The sequence below is a fragment of the Delphinapterus leucas genome, chromosome 15 (genome assembly GCF_059928025.1).
Source record: "Delphinapterus leucas isolate spDelLeu-1000000601 "Yukka" chromosome 15, BTC_Dleu_Yukka2, whole genome shotgun sequence".
Classification (NCBI taxonomy): Eukaryota; Metazoa; Chordata; class Mammalia; order Artiodactyla; family Monodontidae; genus Delphinapterus; species Delphinapterus leucas.
In genome coordinates, this window is record NC_143143.1 from 73,871,476 (window position 1) to 73,890,803 (window position 19,328).

Consider the following 19,328-nt stretch of genomic DNA (forward strand, 5'->3'; position numbering starts at 1 on the left):
CTCAAAGAAGTGCCCCTCACAGGCTTCAGGGGCAAGGAGACCCTCCAAGGATCAGCATCAGCAACGACTGTGTTTATTTCCATCCTGGCTGGTATCAGTATGGCCAGCTTCAGGGCAGCCACACCTCTGGGGCCAGGATGCATTCACGTGGCCCTGCTCCAGGGTGGCTGCAGGCCTTCACTCATACTTGCAGAAATCCTTAAGTCCTTTGGGCAGGTGGAGCCCATCAATGGCCAACCGGTGCACCACACTCCTCTGGATCACGAGGCGGCACAGGGTCTGCAGGGACGGCACTGTGGAAAGAAGGTTGTCAAAGGCAAAAGGAACGGGAGGGTTGGGCCGAGGCTGAGACATAGATCTAGGTCTTGGTCCCCTCTTTGTCGTTAACTTGGGCAAGTCCCTTCACTCTCCAGGCCCAGCCTGGCATGGGGCTATTCACAGGACTGAGATAAGCACCTCTTTTGCAACACTTTCCCAGTTCTGCAGCCCTATTTCCATTATAGCACCCATCCTGCTCCCTTCCCCCTCGCTTAGCAGCTTCTGGGGTCAGGGGTAGCATCTGATTTACCTGTGCAACCCCCAGCCTCCTGCACAGGCCCGACACAGAGAGGGTTCTTGTTCACTGTATTCGTAAAATGTCATCAGATGGATAAATAAAAGGCTTAACAGGGCTATCATGAACCAGACCTCAGGATTAAGAAGCTCTCACATGGGGTTTAAAAGTGATGCCTTTAAACTGGTATGCCCAAATCGATGAGCATTTGTCTAATAAAAGAGCACATAATTCTCAAAGAGGACCAAAATCTAAAATCGGTGTAGAATTCATGCCCTAAGTTAATGCAGAAAATATTGGCAAAGCCGGAAAGGGAGTTAGAGGGCATCCTAACCAATCACAGCCAAGGTGGGTAAATTGAGGCCCAGAGCCAGGGAAAGTGACTTGTCCAAGGTCACAAGTAGAGGCAGAATCTGAAGTCAGATTCCCCAGCTTCTAAAATAATGCTGGACAAACCAAGGCCTTGCTACCTGTTTCAGGAGTCCTAGCAGGTTCCTGTCCCAACACTAGGCCAGGAGGGGTCGCTGCCCAGGGTGTGGGATACCTACAGCCATACTCGACCTGGACCAGGCGCACGCTCTTGGTGGAGGCGAAGACGTCCACCACCGCGTAGAGGGGCTGGGCGGCTGGCAGCCCCCGGGCGCTGGGGCCCATGTCCTCGCCGTTGATGACGATATGCATGTCAGCCGTGCCGTCGGGGCGCGGGCAGAAGAGAACGCCCAGGCGGCTCCGACGCGCAGTCGGAGGCAGCATGTTCAGCTCATAGAGCTGGTCCAAGAGGTGGCTGTACAGCCCGGGACGGCTGCGGCCCACCAGGCGGTCGCGGGGAATGCGAAACTGCTCAATGCACAGATGCGGTTCCACCAGGAGGGCTGGGGGGCAGCTGGGGGCCAGCGCCTCCGCCTCCGGGCGGCCCTCCCGGGGCACGCGGTTGTGATGGCGCGTGATGGCGAAGACCCAGGTGTGGCCGAGGCTGACCAGGTCGGGCAGCGAAAACTCGGGCACGGCGGCCAGACTGGCGGGGTCCAGCGCAGTCAGGCCGAGGCGCAGGTGCCCGCACCAGCCCAGCTCTTTCTCCTCGATCTCCACCAGGAACACCTGGCCGGGGGCCAGCGGCTCGCGACTGAAGCACACGCCGTGGGCGAAGCTCTCCACGCGTGTGGCCCGCGTCCCGGAGGGGTCCACGCGGATGTTGGCACCGTGTACCGAGTGGAAGCGGGTGGGAGGGGGCTCGGGGCGCGCGGGGCCCCCGGGCGCACCCAATTCCACGGGGTCGGAGGCAGCAGCCATCTCCCAGCCATGAGGCAGGCCAGCGGGCGCCGGGGGCTATTTTGGGCAGCGGGCTCAGATGGTGACCGCGGCACCATGTAAAGTACTTCCCCCCTGACTCCCTTCCCCGAGGCTCTGCCCAGGGGTCCTAGCGCCGCTGGCTCAGCCATCCCGCTTAGAACGGAGTCCCCGGGAGGCTGGGGGATCCTGGCCATCCACACCTGGGTCATCTGACCGCCGGCGCCCGGGATACGACCTGCGAGGCCCACGGACCTTCACCTGGTTTGACCGCCGCCGCCACCAACCCCCTCCGTCTTCCGGGTGCTCGGGGACGTGGGGGCGGGATGGGCAGGAGGAAGACTGTCACATGACGCTGGAGCACACGTGACTCGGAGTACACATGACTTCCCATCGCGGGCCACCTCCGGGAGAGCAAGGACGCGAGGGAGCAGAGGTGAGGGGAATCCGGAGGCTGGAAGAGATCCCGGAGGCTGGAAGGGATCCAGGAGCCCCCGGGGCGGGGCGCGGCGCGGCGCGGCGCGGCGGAGGAAGCTCAGCGGGTGGGAGCTGGGCCTGGGCCTGGGCTTCCCTCGCTGATGAGCCGCCAGCTCTTCCCCAGGGGCGGCTGAGCAGCGAGCGAGCGAGTAAACAGCCGGCACCCGCTTGCTGCCGCAGATGGTCCGAGCCGCGCTGTCGCCGCCATTCCTCCTGCTGCTGCTTTTCTCCTGGGCGCCCCGAAGCGAGGCAGCCCCCGACCACGACGAGATCCAGTACCTGCCAGGGCTGGCCAAGCAGCCGTCTTTCCGCCAGTACTCTGGCTACCTCAGAGGCTCCGGCTCCAAGCACCTCCACTACTGGTCTGCAGCCCTGCCTTCCAGGGCGGGGTTGGGAGGGACACTGCGATGCCCACCGGGGGGAGATGATAGGGAGGGGGGGTTCTTTTTTTTTAATATAAATTTGTTTTATTTATTTACTTATTTTGGCTGTGTTGGGTCTTCGTTGCTGCGCGCTGGCTTTCTCTAGTTGTGGCGAGTGGGGGCTACTCTTCGTTGCGGTGCGCGGGTTTCTCATTGCAGTGGCTTCTCTTGTTGTGGAGCACCGGCTCAAGGCGCGCGGGCTTCAGTAGTTGTGGCTTGTGGGCTCAGTAGTTGTGGCTCGCGGGCTCTAGGGCGCAGGCTCTGTGGTTGTGGCTCACGGGCTTAGTTGCTCCGCGGCATGTGGGATCTTCCCGGACCAGGGATCGAACCCTTGTCCCCTGCATTGGCAGACGGATTCTCAACCACTGCGCCACCAGGGAAGCCTGGGCGTGGGGTGGGGGTGGGGGTGTTCTTAAGACCCCTGAAGGAGCCTGGGAGCAGGGAGGGCTGGAAGGAGCCCTCCCTCCACCTGCACCCATCCTAGCCTGACTCCCTCCCAGGTTTGTGGAGTCCCAGAAGGATCCCAAGAGCAGCCCTGTGGTGCTGTGGCTCAATGGAGGGCCGGGCTGTAGCTCCCTAGATGGCCTCCTCACCGAGCACGGCCCCTTCCTGGTGAGTGGAAAGCAGCTCAGTAACCCCTGGTAAGGGGCAGGGAGGGGACAGTTCCCAAAGGAAAGAAGCGGGGAAGAAGGAGAAAAGGACTTTGTGATCTTCTGAAGATGTGTCCGTTTCCTGAGCCTCAGTTTCTTCATCTGTACCATTGGCTTGACTATTAGTACCTTTCAGGGATTTTGCCCGATTGTACAGTACTCAGCACAGTGGCCCTTTCCCTCCCCCCAGCTGGCTCTCGGGACTTAGCCATCTCTTTCCTCCGCAGATCCAGCCAGATGGTGCCACTCTGGAGTACAACCCCTATTCCTGGAACCTGGTATCGCCGCCTCTGTGGGTCCTGTGGGGGTGTCTGGGCACTGGGATGGGGTGGGGAGCCCTCCTTAGCCCGTTTCCACTTCCCCTGTAGATTGCCAATGTGTTATACCTCGAGTCCCCAGCTGGGGTGGGCTTTTCCTACTCCGATGACAAGTCTTATGCAACCAATGACACCGAGGTGAGTCCGCTGCCTGCCCACGTGCCCCAGCCTTGCTGGGTGGCATGATGCGGGGAGAGAAAGAGCATGCCCTTGGAGTCCATCTGTGGCTCTGTTGCGTGCTAGGTGGTGTGGTTTGGACAAGTCACATCCTGTTGCACAAACAGGATGCGTTGGTGTCATTATCCCTGAGATTCTTTCTAGCTCAAACACCAACACTTCCTGATTCCCTCCATCCTGCCATCCCCAGGTGGCCCAGAGCAATTTTGAAGCCCTTAAAGATTTCTTCCGCCTCTTCCCGGAATACAAGGACAACGAGCTTTTCCTGACAGGAGAGAGCTATGCCGGCATCTACATCCCCACCCTGGCAGTGTTGGTCATGCAGGATCCCAGCATGAACCTTCAGGTGCAGGGAGGCTGCAGGAGGGAAGGGAGGCGTCTTGGGGTCATAGCCTTGTGGTTAGCAAAGGTCAAACAGGTCAGCGCCTCCATTCCAACCCAGTCTTCCTTCATAACATTCCTGCCACTAGCTGGCCTCTCCCCAGCCTGTGTGCCTTCCACAACAGGGAACCTACTCCTCAAGCTGCCAGCTCCATTCTTTACGTTGAGTGGCCTCCCCCGCCCCCACCCACTCCCACAAGCCAGCCTGGGTTTCAGTTTCCAGACTGCTGAAGGTCTGGGTGCGGGTCAAGGGAGGCTCTTCTTCCTCACCGTCCAGATGAGCTAATGCCCTGGGTGTTTCACAGGGGCTGGCTGTGGGCAATGGACTCTCCTGCTATGAGCAGAATGACAACTCCCTGGTCTATTTCGCCTACTACCATGGCCTTCTGGGAAACAGGTATGGGAGGGGACCGTTGGGCAATCTCTGGGGCGCAGCAGGTCATGGGACCTCAGGTCTGTCCGCCAGGCACATGATATCCTGGGTCCTACCCTGGTTGATGAGCAGAAGGCGGGGCTGGGTTTGCTAGAAAGGTTTTGGTGCTGAAAGGCCAAAGCATAGACATCAGAGTGTAAAGGGACGAAGGAGGGCTGCAGCATGGCCCAGGGCAGCCAGGTTTGGGAGCTACATACCACGCCCTGTGATAAATGTCATTGTTCCCTGGGATTAGATCCCTTGGGTCCAGGCCGTGATGGGAGGTTGAGAAGATGGGGTGTTCGCCTTCTCTGCCCACCATGGGCCTCAGCAAATCTCACTCATCTCCTACAGGCTCTGGTCTTCCCTCCAGACCCACTGCTGCTCTCAAAACAAGTGTAACTTCTACGACAACAAAGACCCACAATGCATGACCAATGTGAGGTTCTGCCCCTGCCCTCCGTCACCCCTGACAGCCCCCATCCTGAGAAGGGGACCACATCCCCTTTGGGGACTCCTCCCCCTCATCCCCCTGTTGTTTCCTATCCTGCACCCTTCAGCAATTCGATGTCCTCTGGGACACATGAGTATGGATGTGTTCCCACACCACTTCCTGTGACTTCCCTGTGAGGGGAAAGGGCTTCTCACTCATCCATCGTCTTCGATGTGCCAGGACTGTGCTCAGCTATGGCAGTGTGGATTGTTCCATCTTCAAGAGTCTCCTTCAACGGAGATGGTATTAGGCACATTTTCCAGATAAGGAAACTGAGGCCAAGCGTGTCGAAGTCACTTGCCTGAAGTCACAGTGCTAGGAAGTAGAGGCCTTAGGATTTGGACCCGGGACTAGCAGATTCCTTCCACTGAGCCTCAGTTTCCCTGCCTGTGAAGAAAGGGGGGAAAGGGTAGTGACCAAGCGAAGCAGGAGAGCAATAAATCTTAGGGCGCTGTTGGGGAGGTCATGGGGAGGCCAGGATTCTGTAAAGCATGGTGGCTTTTGGGGTATCATTGCAGCTTCAGGAAGTGTCCCACATCGTGGGCAGCTCCGGCCTCAACGTCTACAACCTCTACGCTCCATGTGCTGGGGGGGTGCCCAGCCATCTCAGGTGGGCCCTGCCGTGTGCCCCTTGGGCCAACCCCAGTCCCATCTGGAGGCTCAGGCACTCATCCCCCGACCTCACTTGCAGGTACGAGAAGGACACTGTCGTGGTCCAGGATCTGGGCAACATCTTCACTCGCCTGCCATCCAAGCAGATGTGGCATCAGGTGTGCAAGGGCCCACGCTTACCTCCCAGCAGGGTGGGGAGGGACAGGGCAGGGAAGCAAAGATCCTGACCCTCTGTGCCCCCCCAGGCACTGCTGCGTTCTGCGGGAGAGGTGCGCCTGGACCCCCCCTGCACCAACACCACAGCCGCCTCCACCTACCTCAACAACCCTCTCGTGCGGAAGGCCCTCCACATCCCCGAGCAGCTGCCCCGCTGGGACGTGTGCAAGTGGGTTTCTGTGACCGCTTGTGGCCTGGGGGGGGTGGCGGGCTGTTGTTCCCAGGGTTCCTTTGGCTAGGGTTTCTCAGTGGGGACACAGAGGGTGTTTGGGGTGTGACTGAATTGTACAATAGGATGTTCAAGGTCTCTGACCCCCCCGAAGTTGATTGATATTCAGCCACCTCATTCTTTTTTTTTGTTTTTGTTTTTTTGAGTTCCCAACCAGGGATTGAACCCGAGCCCTTGGCAGTGAAAACGCAGGAGTCCTAACCACTGGGCCTCCAGGGAATTCCCCCAGCCACTTCATTCTTTTTTTTTTTTTTTTTTTTTTTTAATCCTTGACTGTGTTAGGTCTTCATTGCAGTGCATGGGCTTCTCTCTAGTTGCGGCGCATGGGCTCTATAGTTTGCGGCATGCAGGCTGCCTCGTTGAGGCGTGCGAGCTCAGTAGTTGTGGCACCGGCTTAGTTGCCCCGAGGCATGTGGGATCTTAGTTCCCCGACCAGGGATCCAACCCACGTCCCCTGCATTGGAAGGCGGATTCTTTACCACTGGACCACCAGGGAAGTCCCAGCCACTTCATTCTTAAGCAGCTACATTGGTTGTTAAAGTATCAATTACTTAAATGGTATTTAGTAAAAAGACATTCCCATCCCCAGCCCCTCCCTGACTCCAGTACCACCCTAGCTGCCCACATCTCCTATGACCCCTACAAGTAAGAGGGTGACGCCTGGCACAGCAGGGGCCACTCAGTTCCATTCTGATTGGTCAGCACGAGCCCTTATGCACTCATGCCAGTGCAGCCCAGCCATGTAACAAAGTGTCCCTGTACATTTCTAAATGGAGGAGAGTTGGGGACCTCTGAATTCCAGCCCCTCCCCCCCATCTAGATAAGTCCTAGAGAGGTTACATGCCCAAGGAGGGACTGAATCCCAGCTATCTGCCTCTTAGGCTGGAGCTTGGGAATAGGAGGGGATAGGGGAGGGCGTCTGATCTATTGTCCCTTTTTCTCTCCCAACCTGGACCTGGTCTTCCTGCCCGCGTGCTCCTGTAGCTTCCTGGTGAATATCCAGTACCGCCGTCTCTACCAAACCATGTGTTCCCAGTACCTGAAGCTGCTGGCCGCACAGGTGAGTGGGGCCAGCACAGCTGGGTCCACCAGCAGCCTCAGGACCCTGGAGCAGTGTGGCGAGGCGGGGGCTCCTTCAGGGTGCCACTCGGGACAGGGGAAGCTGAAACTCCAAGAAGTGAAGTCACTTGCCCTAGGTCCTGTGGTCAGCAGGGTCAGGATTTGAACCTGGCTCTGTCCCCACCTTATGCTGCTCTGCTGGAGGGGGCAGAGAGGTCCGCATCAGCCAAGGAGCCATTAGGGTGAGAAGAGCTAGTCAGATCGTGTTACAGAGAGGCAGACTGGGGTCTGAGGTGGGAGAGGGCCTTGTCCAAGGTCACCTAGGAGATACTGGCAGAGCGGGGGTAGGGCCAGGTTCTGTATAGCACAGTGGTTCGAGCATGGGCTCTGGGGTCAGACTGCCTGAGTACAAGTCCCTTTACTAGCCTACTAGCCAGGTGACTCTGGGCAAGTTTCTCCTATATCTTGAGACTTGATTTCCCCATCCATAAAATGGGGTTATTGATGGTATCTACTACCTTCATAGGGAAAGCATTTAGCAGAGCACCGGGCAGGTAGGAAGTGGTCAGAAAACACAAGCGTTGCCTGGTTTATGCTGTTTAGCTGGGCCTCTTGAATTCCCTGAGGGGTAGGGCTTGAACTGGGGAAGGGCTGGGGTTTGGGCTTATTCCAAACCCCCCATTTTTCCCCTGCCCTGCTTCAGAAATACCGGATCCTGCTGTACAACGGAGATGTGGACATGGCCTGCAATTTCATGGGAGATGAGTGGTTTGTGGATTCCCTCAACCAGAAGGTGAGCCTGGGGTCCCAGCCCTGGGGTTGGGCCGGTACAGGGGTAGTGCAGCGTGGCTCTGGCAGACAGAGGGGGCAAACCTGGAGGAGTTCCCGGCCCCTGAGGTCTTGCTGGTGGCTGTGAGCAGAGATGACGGGGCAGCTACAGGCTGCTAAGTCTTTCCTGGTGGGGCAGATGGAGGTACAGCGCCGGCCCTGGTTGGTGGACTACGGGGACAGTGGAGAGCAGATCGCTGGCTTCGTGAAGGAGTTCTCCCACATCGCCTTTCTTACCATCAAGGTAGGGCCTGGGCCTGGTGAGGACTAGGGTGGCTGGGGGGATGGGGCAGGACCCACCTGTCCTTTCCTTCTGACCTCCTTTTATGCTGGGTTACCATCTGGCCCATGGAAGGGCAAGTTTTCGGGGGAAGATGGGAAAAACAGATGGATTGGGGGAGCAGGAAGGTCACTAGCTAGAGGGGTCCAGTAGGATGAAGGAAGCACCCAAGGGCAGGGGTTGTACAGGGAAGGAATCTCACGAAGCTTTGCCCTTCAGGGTGCCGGACACATGGTCCCCACTGACAAGCCCCAGGCTGCCCTCACCATGTTCTCCCGCTTCCTGAATAAGCAGCCATACTGATGACCATGGGAGCAGCCCCCCACTGCCTGATCCAGCCCTTCCCAGCCTCTCCTGCCAGAAGGGAGGTCCTCCTTTATACAAAATGCCCCTGTGGGGCAGATCCCTGCCTCCAGAACTGACCCCACCCGCCTCCGCAGCCCTGTGCATCCCAGACCTGGCCCCAGCGCCTCACATATACAGTCTGGGGGGAGTTTGCACTTTATAACTCACTGGGGTGAGGCCTGGTCCCCTCCCTGCTTAAAGAATGCCCTCAATGCACTGATCGCATCCCAGGAACACAACAGAGCTCAGGACAGCCCACGGGGAGGGTGGACAGACTGTAATTGATGGATTGACTGTGATTATGGAATTAAATTGGGTACAGCTTAAAACCCCATCTTCTCTGTGGCACTGGGGGTTAGAGGACACTAGAGGCTGTGATGGGGTGAGGGAGGGGATGAGAGACGGTGGAGTCCTGAATGCAGCTGCCAGGGTCGGGGTTGAGGACTCAGACAGCTGTCATGGAGGGTGGCGGGGCACTGGGTGCTCGGGGGTCCCCGGCGTTGGCAGGCCGGTTCTTCTCAATCACCTCTCGCAGCCCTTTGGCAAAGTGAAGGTCAGCCCCGATGGTGAGGAAACCCTGTGCAGGGAGGCAGAGAAGGGAGTCTCTTCATTCCATTACCGAGAGCAGGGTTTAGAGATGGAGACAAGAGTCCCTGGCCTCAATCTAGTGGGAGAGGTGGAGCAGCAGAGCGGTTCTTATAACTCCCTATGAAGGGTGCTGAAACAGAGGCTGCAGGAGCACAACCTGTGGGGGTCAAGGAGGGCTTCCTAGAGGAGATGAGCTCTTAGCTAAGACCTGAAAGATTAGTAGGCACTGAGGGTAGAATCAGGGAAGAGTGTTCCAAGGTGAGGACACAGCCAGTGCAAAGGGCTGGACAAATCTGATGTAAGATTAAAATAAGAAGAGGCAGTTGATAAGGGAGAAGCTAGGATTAGGTCACGGAGGGCACACGAGAGCTGTAGAGGGAGGGGAAGGCTCTGCCCTCCTTCCCCATCGCACCCCTACTCACCGCGTGGTTTGTCACCACCTCGCGCACAAAATCAATACCCTCGGGGAGTGGGATCTGCACCCCACGCCAGGTCCGCTCTGTGGATGGGAACAGCCAGCTCAATCTGGGCCCACCTGGCTCCCCTGTCCTTTCCCCCTCCCTCCTCACTTCCCCCAGCCCTACCATTAAGCATGGGCATCACCCCAATCTGCAACATGGTCTTCAGAGGGGCCTGCAGTGGGATCAGCTGGGAGGGAGGAGGGAGGAAGTTAGGGCAGCCTGTAGAGGGTGGGCTCGCCTTCGCTGCCCACCTCAATCCCAGCCCTGCCCCCCCCCCCTCAATTCCCAGCTCACTGCCAGCGACTCTAATGCAGACTGGTTTGAGTAGATTCGGAACCTGTGGGGAAAAAAGAAGGGTCCAGTGGGCACGAGCCCTTGGAAGCTCCACCTTCTCCAGGCCACTCAGGCCTCTACCCACCCAAAGCCCCTGAGTTTCAGCCTTACATGTTACACCTACAAACCTTTCCAGGGGGTTCTACCAATTTCCAGGTGTGTATCCTTGGGTGAGTCATTTCTCCCTCTTTGAGTCGCCTTTTCTCCAAGTCTGCTACTTTTTTTTCCAGTTTTTTTGGTTTGTTTGTTTAATTTCAAGTCTGCTACCTTTTATTTGTGGAGTACCTCCTATAAGCTAGACTTATGCTGATGGCTTTACATGTGTTGTTTACATTTATTTAGCAAAACTTTCAGTGCTTACTCCCTGCCAGATACTGTGCATGTTAAAAAGTTAAATATTATTAAACTATCTTAAAATGCCACCTCATAACAACCCTAAGAAACAGGCACTATTACAATTTGCACTTTATAGAGGAGGCAAATGAGGCCCAGAGAGATTAAGTAATTTGCATAAGGTCACATAGCTAGCAAACTGCAGAACCTGTCTCCAGAATCTAGACTCTTAACCTCTACCCTGCGTTATCTCATTTAACTCCCCAGAACAACGCTGTCCAATAGAACTTTCTGTAAAATGTTCTGTATCTGCACTGTCCACACAGTAACCATTAGCTACATGTGGTTATAGAAATGAACAACTGAGGAACTATTTAATTGTAATTAAATGTAAATAGCCACATGTGCCTAGTGTCTGCCACATTAGACGGCACGTCCTTGGAAAGTAGGTGCTACTATTTTCTATATTTAATGCATGAAGAAAATGAAGCTCAGAAAGATAAAGTGACTTGTTTTAAGATCACAAAGCTAAGATGTGCAAAATCCATGTTTTTATGCACTTTGCTGTGTGACTGTAGGTGTGTCATTTAACCTTGCTGGGCCAGCTTGGTCATCTCTCATAATACCTGCTCTGGGTGGTGAGAATGCAGAGAAACGACACTAAAATGAAACACTTTTTATGCGTTAACAAGACCCCAGCTCTCCAGTGGCTTATAGGTATGACTGCATTTTAGCTCCCCAGTATTTTTGGGCAGGTGTGATTATCCTGAAGACACTGAGGCTCAGAGAGGTTACAGGCTCGCCCACCTGCGCAGGTCCAGCTGTGTGCGCAGCACCTTCCCCTGGAGTGCCATCTTGGCACTGAGACGGGCATCCTGTGTAGGAAGGTAGGGAGGGTGCTGTTACGGCCCCAAAGGGTGTCCGCAGTCCTCCTCCCCGATCCCTCACAGCCCCAACGCTGGTGTCCGTACCATGGTCATGCTGGACAGCTTGACCTCGGGCTGGTCGGGTGGGACCAGGGCGATTGTGACACTGGCAGTGACAGAGATGGTGGTGCCCGAGGGCTTGATGGTACAGCGTGGTGGCGCCGTGACCCGCAGCTCCAGCTTCAGTGGAGAGTCGATCACTGCCGGGCTCTGGGGACAGAGCAGGGAGGACAGGTCAAGTTCCAGACGGGTCAAGTCCTCCTCCCTGTTGAGTCCCCGGGGAGGAGGGGGTGGCTGTACCGTCTGGGAGCCCAGAGACACAAATGGGAAGACTGGTCTGGCTTCTGGAACCCTCCAGAACTGTGTCCAGCCTCTGCCTTTGCTCAGACAAGGGAATGTTTCATTCTAGGAATGCCTCCTTCCTTCTCTTTCTGCTTTCCTGAGTTCTCAGTATTCAGGACCCATCTCCAATCCAGACTCCTCCGGGACAGTCTCTTTGCATTAAATATCCCAGGGAATTCCCTGGTAGTCCAGTGGTTAGGACTCGGCGCTTTCACTGCCGTGGCCCCAGGTTCAATCCCTGGTCGGGGAACTAGGATCCCGCAAGCCGCACAGCGTGGCCAAAAAAAAAATCTCAAGCTCCGTGCCGTATCTCTTTTCTTGAAACTGCTGAGCTATTTCTTCTACAAGCAGTATAGTGACCAAGTGCTTACTTTTCACCAAACACTTCACATGTATTAGCTCATTTAAACCTCACAATAACTGTGTGAAGCAGGTATTAAATTACACCCATTTTTGAGATGGGGAAATTGAGGCACAGAGAGGTTAAGCAACTTGTCCAAGTTGTTATTTAGTTGCAGAACTGGGACTCAGACCCAGGCAGTCTGGCAATAGAGTCAATGCTCTTAACAACACTTGGCCACGATCATGATGATGACAAGGATAGCATTCAGAGCAGCTGGTGTTGACTGAGCACTTCCTCTGTTGTTGTAATTGCTCCAAATGTATTAATTCATTTAATCTTCATGACAACCCTGGGAGGTTGCATAGTATAGAGGAGAGAGGCAGGGTGACTTGGAATCACACAGATTCCTATCTGGGTTCAAATCTCAGCTCCATCATTTACAAGGTAGAACCAAGGACAGGTCCTTTAATGATCACTGAACTATTTCTTTAAAAATTTTAACTCCCCATTAAACAAGGGAAGATAAGCAAAAAGGATAATACATCAGTCGCTGTGAAAGCCCCTACACTGGCCGAGCTTGGGTTCTCGGCCCACCCTCATCATGGCTTCATGAAGGAGACGGAGCGGGGGCAGCAAGCCCCCTTCACAGACCTGGAAACAGGCTTGGCCAAGTGAGCAGATGTGGCCACAGGCAGGAGGCCAGGCCTTCTGTCTACTCCACAGCTGCCACTGGGGGCTCTACTTGCCTCACTGGTCCCATCACCGTGTGCGGATGGCGTGCCCACCCTCCTGGCCAGGCTCCTACCTCCCGCTGACACTCACCAGCAGGACGATGTTCCCAAAGTAAGTGGCTCTCAGCAGCATGTCCAGATCATGGGGCACCTGGACCGGGGAATTGGGGATAAGGCAGAAGTTCCATCACAGGCCCCCTCTTGCCCATCCCACAGACAGACCCTGGCATACCTTGGCGCCCACCAGCGACAGCTTCAGGGCCCCTGCCTGGAAGTAGCTCTCCATGGCAGAGTCGAAGAAGAACTCAGAGAAGGCCACGTATACCATCCGCTCTTCCTCGGGCAGCTGGGGCTCCACCGCCCGATTGCGCAGGCTCCAGTTGCCCTCGGCCAGGGGAAAGAAGGCCCCCTGGGGTTGGAGGATCAGGGTCAGGGCCAAGGCAGACTAGCCCAGCACCCAGATGTCTCCAGGCCCTGTGGGGATGGTGGGGGGTTGGACCCGGTTGCTGTCCTTGGGGGACTCAACAGGTACTTTTCTTAAAAAGCATGGAAAGGAGGGTAGCAGGAGTGCTTCAAGGGAGCAATCCCATCAGACTGGAGAAGGGAGGCTCAGCAAAGGGTTCAAGGAGGAGGTAGCGCTTGAGTGGGCCTTGAGAGTAGATGGTAGTAATGATGGCAGCTGCTGCCTACACGTACACAGTAATTCTTCTGTGCCCCTTACCTAGACCAACTCCTTTAATCCACATAACATCCCATGAGATTATCTTCTCTTTTTTTTTCTTAATTGTTTGGCCTTGCCACGCGGCCTGTGGGATCTTAATTCCCTGAGCAGGGATCGAACCTGTGCCCCCTGCAGTGGAAGCGTGGAGTCCTAACCACTGGACCGCCAGGGAAGTCCCGAGATTATCTTTTCCTACTGTATTATTTCCATTTACGTATTAGGAAACAGGCATAGAAAGGTTAAGCCACTGGCTTAAGATCACACAGCTAGTAAGTGGCAGAGCTGGGAGCTGACCTTCAGGCATTCTAGGCTCCAGAGTCTGTGCTCTGAAACTCCACTACACTCCACTGGGAGGGGCAATGGTAATGGCCACATACTAGTTGAGTGGCCTTGGACAGGTGCCATCGCCTCCCTGAGCAAGTCTCCACATCCCTAAAATGAGTATAACGTCACTACCTGATTTACAGGGTTGTGAGAGGATGAAATGAGATTGTGTGCGTTAGAGCTGAATGTTCAATTCCTTCAGGGAAGATGGGGGAAGACAGCATGAGCAAAGGCCCTGAGGTAGGAAGCGAAGGGCATTTTTTGGAACTAGTAGCTGCAGAGGAACAGGATGAAGTGAGAAAGTCGGGGCCAGACAAGATGAACAAGGCTGAGTGCCAGACTCAGGAGTTGAACCTGATTCTGTAGCCAGTGGGAAGCCACTGCATCCCCAGCAATGGAGGGGCCGCATCAGAGCTGTGCTTTAGGGAACTAAAACCAGCAATGTAGGGGAGAAGGAGGGGGTCTGGTTACACACACCAGCCAGACAGCTCACCCGGAATTCCATGTCCAGACTACTGGCGGAGGCCACGGGATCCTTCACGAGGGAGTAGTCAATGCCAACGAGCTCGTCCACAGCGCTGCGCACTGTGGGGAGGGGCTTGAGTCCCGCAAAGCTGTATGATGCTGGGCAGGGTGCTAAAGCTCTCTGGGCCTCAGTTGCTCGTTCATAGAATGGTGATCCTAATACTCCCCTCATAGGGTTGTTATGAGGATCAAATTAGTTTTACGTGGAAAGCATTTAGTGCCTGGTGTGCAGGAAGTGCTCAACAATGTTAGCTGTTATTATTGTGGGAATTTTGTGGTGGTTTTGTTTCTTCGGGTTTTTTTTTTTGCGGGGGGGCGGCCACACTGGGCGGCTTTCGGGATCTTAGTTCCCCGACCAGGGATTAAACCCAGGGCCACAGCCGTGAAACCGCCGAGTCCTAACCACTCAACCGCCAGGGAAGTCCTTATTATTGTTGTTGTTGTTATTACTACTACTACTACTATCAGTACATAGGTTTCATCAAGTCACTAAACAAGATGGCAAGGGATTCCCTTCTCTCATTGGTTTCCCCTGCCTTCTCCTTCCTGTCCTGTGCCCCTTGTATGTGGCGTGATGATCTCATAGCTTAGGAAAAGAGAATTCATGTTAATTGAGCTCCTATTAAGTGCCCGGTGATGAACACAAATGAGGCCCCAACAGCAAGCACATATTAAGGATCTTGACAGCCATGCCCTCAGTCAACCCTCAGCAACCCAGGGGAGTGGTCCTCAGCCAGGCAAGGAAACCAAGTGAGAGAAGTGAGTACTTACCTTGGGTCACGCAGGAAGGCAGAGGCCACATTTGAACCCAGGGCTGTTCCATCACAGGGCTTGGAAGGGGCCTACTCAGGTGCTACCTGATAGCTGTGCACCCAGCCTCCTCCCCAGCCCCACTCCAGATCCAAGGCTGGGCCCAGAGCTCTCGGTCCCACCCGCACCAACTCACCAGGCACGGTGTCCAGCAGGGAGTTGAGAAGCACGGTTCCTGCATGGTAGAGCACGGGGCAGATCTGGGAGGTGGGGGCCAGAGTCAGGGTCTTCGAAAGAGAGGGCACGCCCACCCCCGCTGTCCCCCAACACCACCTGCCCCCCACTCGCCACTGCCCACACCTGCTGGTTGAGGAGGAAGCGCATCCCTGAGGTGATGAACATGGAGAGGAATTCATACACCTTCCTGTGAGGAGAGGAGAGGCCAGGTGAATCCAGACCCTGCCCCACCCCCAACCCAGGTCTGGGAGAAATCACAGCATCCAGAGATGGTGAGGGGTGGGGGAAATACCCCTACTTTGACTTAAATTGACCTCTTTAGTGGAGGTTTTCCATGACTTGGGCTCAAATCCCCTTCTCCAGGCTGATTCTCAAGACCTCCTCTCCCACCCTGTCCCCCACCAGCCAAATGAATCTACCCAGAGTTCCTCAAATCTCCTCTGAGCATCCTCAGCTCCATATGCTTACTCATGTCCTCCCTTACACCCTCAATGCTCCTGTCCTGTATTTCCCTGTCTGGGTGCAGATGCTTCCTCTTCCAGGCAGTCCTCCTGGATTACCCTCCTCTGAACCTCCCTTCTCCAGAGTACTTTCTTGGTCCCTCTCTCAAGGCCCCAACGACAAATGTTTTGTCCCTCCAGTCAGGCTCTGTGCTCCTTTTTAAATCCTCAGGGCCTGGCCTACACTTCGTTGAATAAATAAAAAATTGACCAAATTGACCAACACCAGATAATAAATCCACCATTTTCTCTCCCCCACCCTCTTCCAGAACCAGCACAAATTCCCCTTCTCAGCCCCAAACCTGGAACTATGTTATTATTTTTGTTATTAGTAGTAAGAGCTACCAATTATTGAGAAGCAAGTACACACCCACCCAAGTACACCACTGTGTACGCTGGTCCTCTCAATGGTTCTTATCTAAGTGGCTAGCCCATACTATATGTCAGGTACTGTTTTAAATATTTTTATATAGATTAAGATAAACAGTCCTCACATCTCATAAAGGTCCTATTACCATCCCCATCTTACAGAGCTTCAGCGACTTGCCCAAGGTCACACAGCCAGGAAGTGGTGGCGCTGAGATTTAGACCCAGTTAGTCTGACTCCCAAGCCTGCACATTGTGCATTGCACTAAGCAGATGGGCTGTGGGTCTCAAATGGCGTGCACTGGGGTTGGGGACGGGGCTTACTTGAAGGTTCCCCCAAAGGCTGCATGCATTCTGGAGACAGAGGCCTGGCAGGAGACGTTGGACACTTTGATCCGGCCAGTGGGATCCCGGGAGAGCTGCAGAGCGGTGTGGATGGACACACCCTCGGCAGAGGCGTTGATATATCCCCCATCGTAGCTGCGGTGGGGGTGGGGGTGGGGGTGGGGTTAATGTTCACTCTGGCTTAGAGCTTAACCAAGTCTTCACTGCCCTCCTCCCCACCCCCCTACATCATGACTGCTCTTAATAAGACTTTATTTACTTCTGCACAGTATACCGGACATTCTATGAATTGGGTAAGATTGTCCCTATTGTACAGATGAGGAAACTGAGGCTCAGAAAGGCTAAGGGGGACTTCCCTGGTGGCGCAGTTGTCAAGAATCCGCCTGTCAATGCAGGGGACACGGGTTTGATCCCTGGTCTGGGAAGGTCCCACATGCTGCGGAGCAGCTAAGCCCTTGCGCCACAACTACTGAGCCTGCGCTCTAGAGCTCGTGCTCCACAACGAGAGAAGCCACCGCAGTGAGAAGCCCGCGCACCGCAACAGAGTCAACCCTGCTCGCCGCAACTAGAGAAAGCCCGCGCGCAGCAACGAAGACCCAACGCAGCAAGGAAAAAAAAAAAAAAAAAAGGCTAAAGGATTGCCCACAGCTCCACAGCACCCCCAGTCCTCCTGATCCGCCCTCCACTGCCCTGAGGGTGCCAGGTCCTCACAAGAACCAGTAGAGGAGCTGTCTCCGGAAGCGCAGCCCCAAGGAGCCATTGTTGATCTGTAGCATGAGCTCCTGCTCTGGCTGGAAATGGAGCTCAGAGGACGTCAGCTGCAGCTCCATGACCTTCACCCTGTGGGAGGAGACCTCAGGGTCAGATTCAGGACAAAGAAAAGGGGACCCCACCCAACCACAGCAAATTCATTCCCTCCTCTTCCAGTCCAGGCCTGGGGAAGCTGGCGTGGGTAGAATGAATTCTTCCATTGCCCCTCACGTACCCAACCTGTGCTTGGGTGGCGAAAACTTGGACTTGGGTGGGTCAGAGACTAACTTCTCATGACCCAGGTGTTAAATGTGAGCTTCACCCCCTCTTTCAGAAGCCTTCCTTCCCTTCCCCACCCTGGGATTGCTAGACCCTGTCCCCATTATCCTAAACCACAGGCCTTTATCTCTGGTTCCTCTGGCCTCTCCCATTAGCTCCACCCGGGTGGCCTACATCCCACTCTCATCCACCGGCAATTTTCTTGACTCCGCCTCTCTGGAGCTCTTTGGCCAGCCTCAGTTCCACAGGTTAGGCTTCACTTTTCTCGGTCCCGACTACATTTTTAGGCCACGCCCACCTCCTTGGTCCCGCCTCTGTAGGCAGTCTAGGCCTTTATCTTTTCGGGCCTCATTCTGTGTCTTAAGTCCAGCCTCCTCGATTTGGCCACGCCCACATTACGCTCAGGCATCCCGTCTTCGAGACTCCGTAGGTATTTCCTAAGCCACGCCCCCTACCAAGACCCCGCCCCCTCGGCCCCCACTTACTCAGAAATATTGTAGTAGAAGTGGCCCTCTCGGCCCCGCAGGTCCGGAATGGTGATGGTCTCCAGCTCTTGCTCCAGAAAGCGCAAACCCTCCTGCTTCACTGAAGCAGCAGTGAGACCCTTAGCTCCTGCACGCCCTGCCGGTGCGACTCCACCCACAGCCGCCCCGGCCCGCCCCCACTCTTACCTAGCTCGAGCGCCTTGGAGGTGATGCGGATCTTGCAGCCGGGGAGCTCAGCCTGAGCGCCAGCCAGCAGCGCTAGAAACAGGGCCCCGAAGAGGGCCATGGCGAGCGGGCCTGGGGGTGGGGTGGGATCGCGGGAGTCATCCGGGCCTCTAAAACCCACTCCTCGGATGGCCAACCAAAAGAGGGGGCTGGCCGGGATCGTTAAGCTTGAGATAGCTCTTCGGGGAACTTGGAACCAATAACATTGCCTCCATTTGACAGACGCGGAAACTGAGGCTCATGCGACGTGCGCTCTGGCTCCCAGAGGATTTGGGGCACGGGGGAGAGGAAGGGGACCTCCTCGGCTCGCTTTTGCAACCACCGCATGACGAGTTTGGACCTCCCGGGGACCAACAACCTCCCTCCCTCTCCCAACAACCTCCCTCTTCCTCTGCGGCGGGCGGGCGCGGCTTGCACGTTACCATGGGAACGGCTGCACGCGCATTCCTCGGGGGTGGCTTGCGGTCTCCTAGGTCCCGAGCCGGAGGAGCCAAGGGAGAAAGCTGCCGGCCCGGCCTCCGGCTCCCGGGTCTCCCGGCTCCTCCAGGTCCTAAATACCTGTCGTCGGGCTTCTGCCTGGTGCCCCCCGTTTCAGCGCCCTCCTTCAGGGGCTCTCTTCCCCACCCCGGGCTCAGTAGACCACGCGGCCGGGCGAGGGTCTGGAGGTGGATGGGGACGCGCCCCAACTCACTCAAAGGTGGAGGTGGTGGTCGGCGCGGTCACGTGGGGCGGCGGGCAAAGCAGGGGATCCAGGCGGCGGGGTCTGGCGGGCAGCGCTGTTCCAGCCGCCTTTATAAAGACGGGCCTCCCCGACCCCCCCTCCTCTCTCCCACTCTCCCCTCCTCCCTCAGGGGTTGGGAGGGAATGGGGCGGGACGCTGGCAGCCGGGAGGGTGGAGAGGGCTGTACGGAGCCCCGTGACAAGCCTGGCCGTTGTCAAGACAAGCGGGGGACCCAAGCCCGGCAGGAGGGAGGGAAGTGCAGAAGTCAGCCCGCCCAACCCCAGTAATCCCTGCTTTGCTGGGAC

The 19,328-nt window shown here is 56.0% G+C and overlaps 3 protein-coding genes and 1 non-coding gene across 6 annotated transcripts; 2 read left to right on the forward strand and 2 right to left on the reverse strand.

Moving 5' to 3' along the window:
- Positions 1 to 51: 51 nt before the first annotated feature.
- NEURL2 (neuralized E3 ubiquitin protein ligase 2) lies at positions 52 to 2,471 on the reverse strand. Its single transcript, XM_022564991.3, has 2 exons — positions 1,102 to 2,471; positions 52 to 293 (listed from the first exon to the last, which is right to left on the reverse strand). The coding sequence occupies exons 1-2, from the start codon at positions 1,841 to 1,843 to the stop codon at positions 178 to 180; spliced, it is 858 nt and encodes a 285-aa protein (XP_022420699.1). The 5' UTR covers positions 1,844 to 2,471; the 3' UTR covers positions 52 to 177.
- On the forward strand, positions 2,169 to 9,067 carry CTSA (cathepsin A). 2 transcript variants are annotated; one of them, XM_022564986.2, is made up of 15 exons: positions 2,169 to 2,276; positions 2,498 to 2,679; positions 3,240 to 3,351; positions 3,617 to 3,667; positions 3,758 to 3,844; positions 4,074 to 4,229; positions 4,570 to 4,661; positions 5,031 to 5,115; positions 5,688 to 5,779; positions 5,861 to 5,939; positions 6,027 to 6,166; positions 7,211 to 7,286; positions 7,989 to 8,078; positions 8,253 to 8,357; positions 8,613 to 9,067. In XM_022564986.2, exons 1-15 carry the CDS (start codon positions 2,223 to 2,225, stop codon positions 8,694 to 8,696), a joined length of 1,485 nt encoding a protein of 494 aa, XP_022420694.1. In that variant the 5' UTR covers positions 2,169 to 2,222; the 3' UTR covers positions 8,697 to 9,067. The 2 variants fall into 2 exon arrangements, with proteins under 2 accessions (XP_022420694.1, XP_089753098.1); XM_089896972.1 differs by having other exon boundaries at positions 2,220 to 2,276; positions 2,442 to 2,679.
- On the reverse strand, positions 9,061 to 19,081 carry PLTP (phospholipid transfer protein). Of its 2 annotated transcripts, XM_022564984.3 has the most exons (16): positions 18,994 to 19,081; positions 18,264 to 18,374; positions 18,078 to 18,177; positions 17,275 to 17,403; positions 16,543 to 16,698; positions 15,476 to 15,539; positions 15,312 to 15,375; positions 14,334 to 14,425; positions 13,028 to 13,204; positions 12,887 to 12,946; positions 11,425 to 11,589; positions 11,261 to 11,328; positions 10,082 to 10,124; positions 9,911 to 9,974; positions 9,749 to 9,825; positions 9,061 to 9,315 (listed from the first exon to the last, which is right to left on the reverse strand). In XM_022564984.3, the coding sequence occupies exons 2-16, from the start codon at positions 18,361 to 18,363 to the stop codon at positions 9,184 to 9,186; spliced, it is 1,491 nt and encodes a 496-aa protein (XP_022420692.1). In that variant the 5' UTR covers positions 18,364 to 18,374; positions 18,994 to 19,081; the 3' UTR covers positions 9,061 to 9,183. The 2 variants fall into 2 exon arrangements, with proteins under 2 accessions (XP_022420692.1, XP_089753097.1); XM_089896971.1 differs by lacking the exon at positions 18,994 to 19,081 and having other exon boundaries at positions 18,264 to 18,463.
- On the forward strand, positions 11,899 to 11,971 carry TRNAE-UUC (transfer RNA glutamic acid (anticodon UUC)). Its single transcript has one exon. It is a non-coding gene; the product is annotated as a tRNA-Glu (tRNA).
- Positions 19,082 to 19,328: the final 247 nt, after the last annotated feature.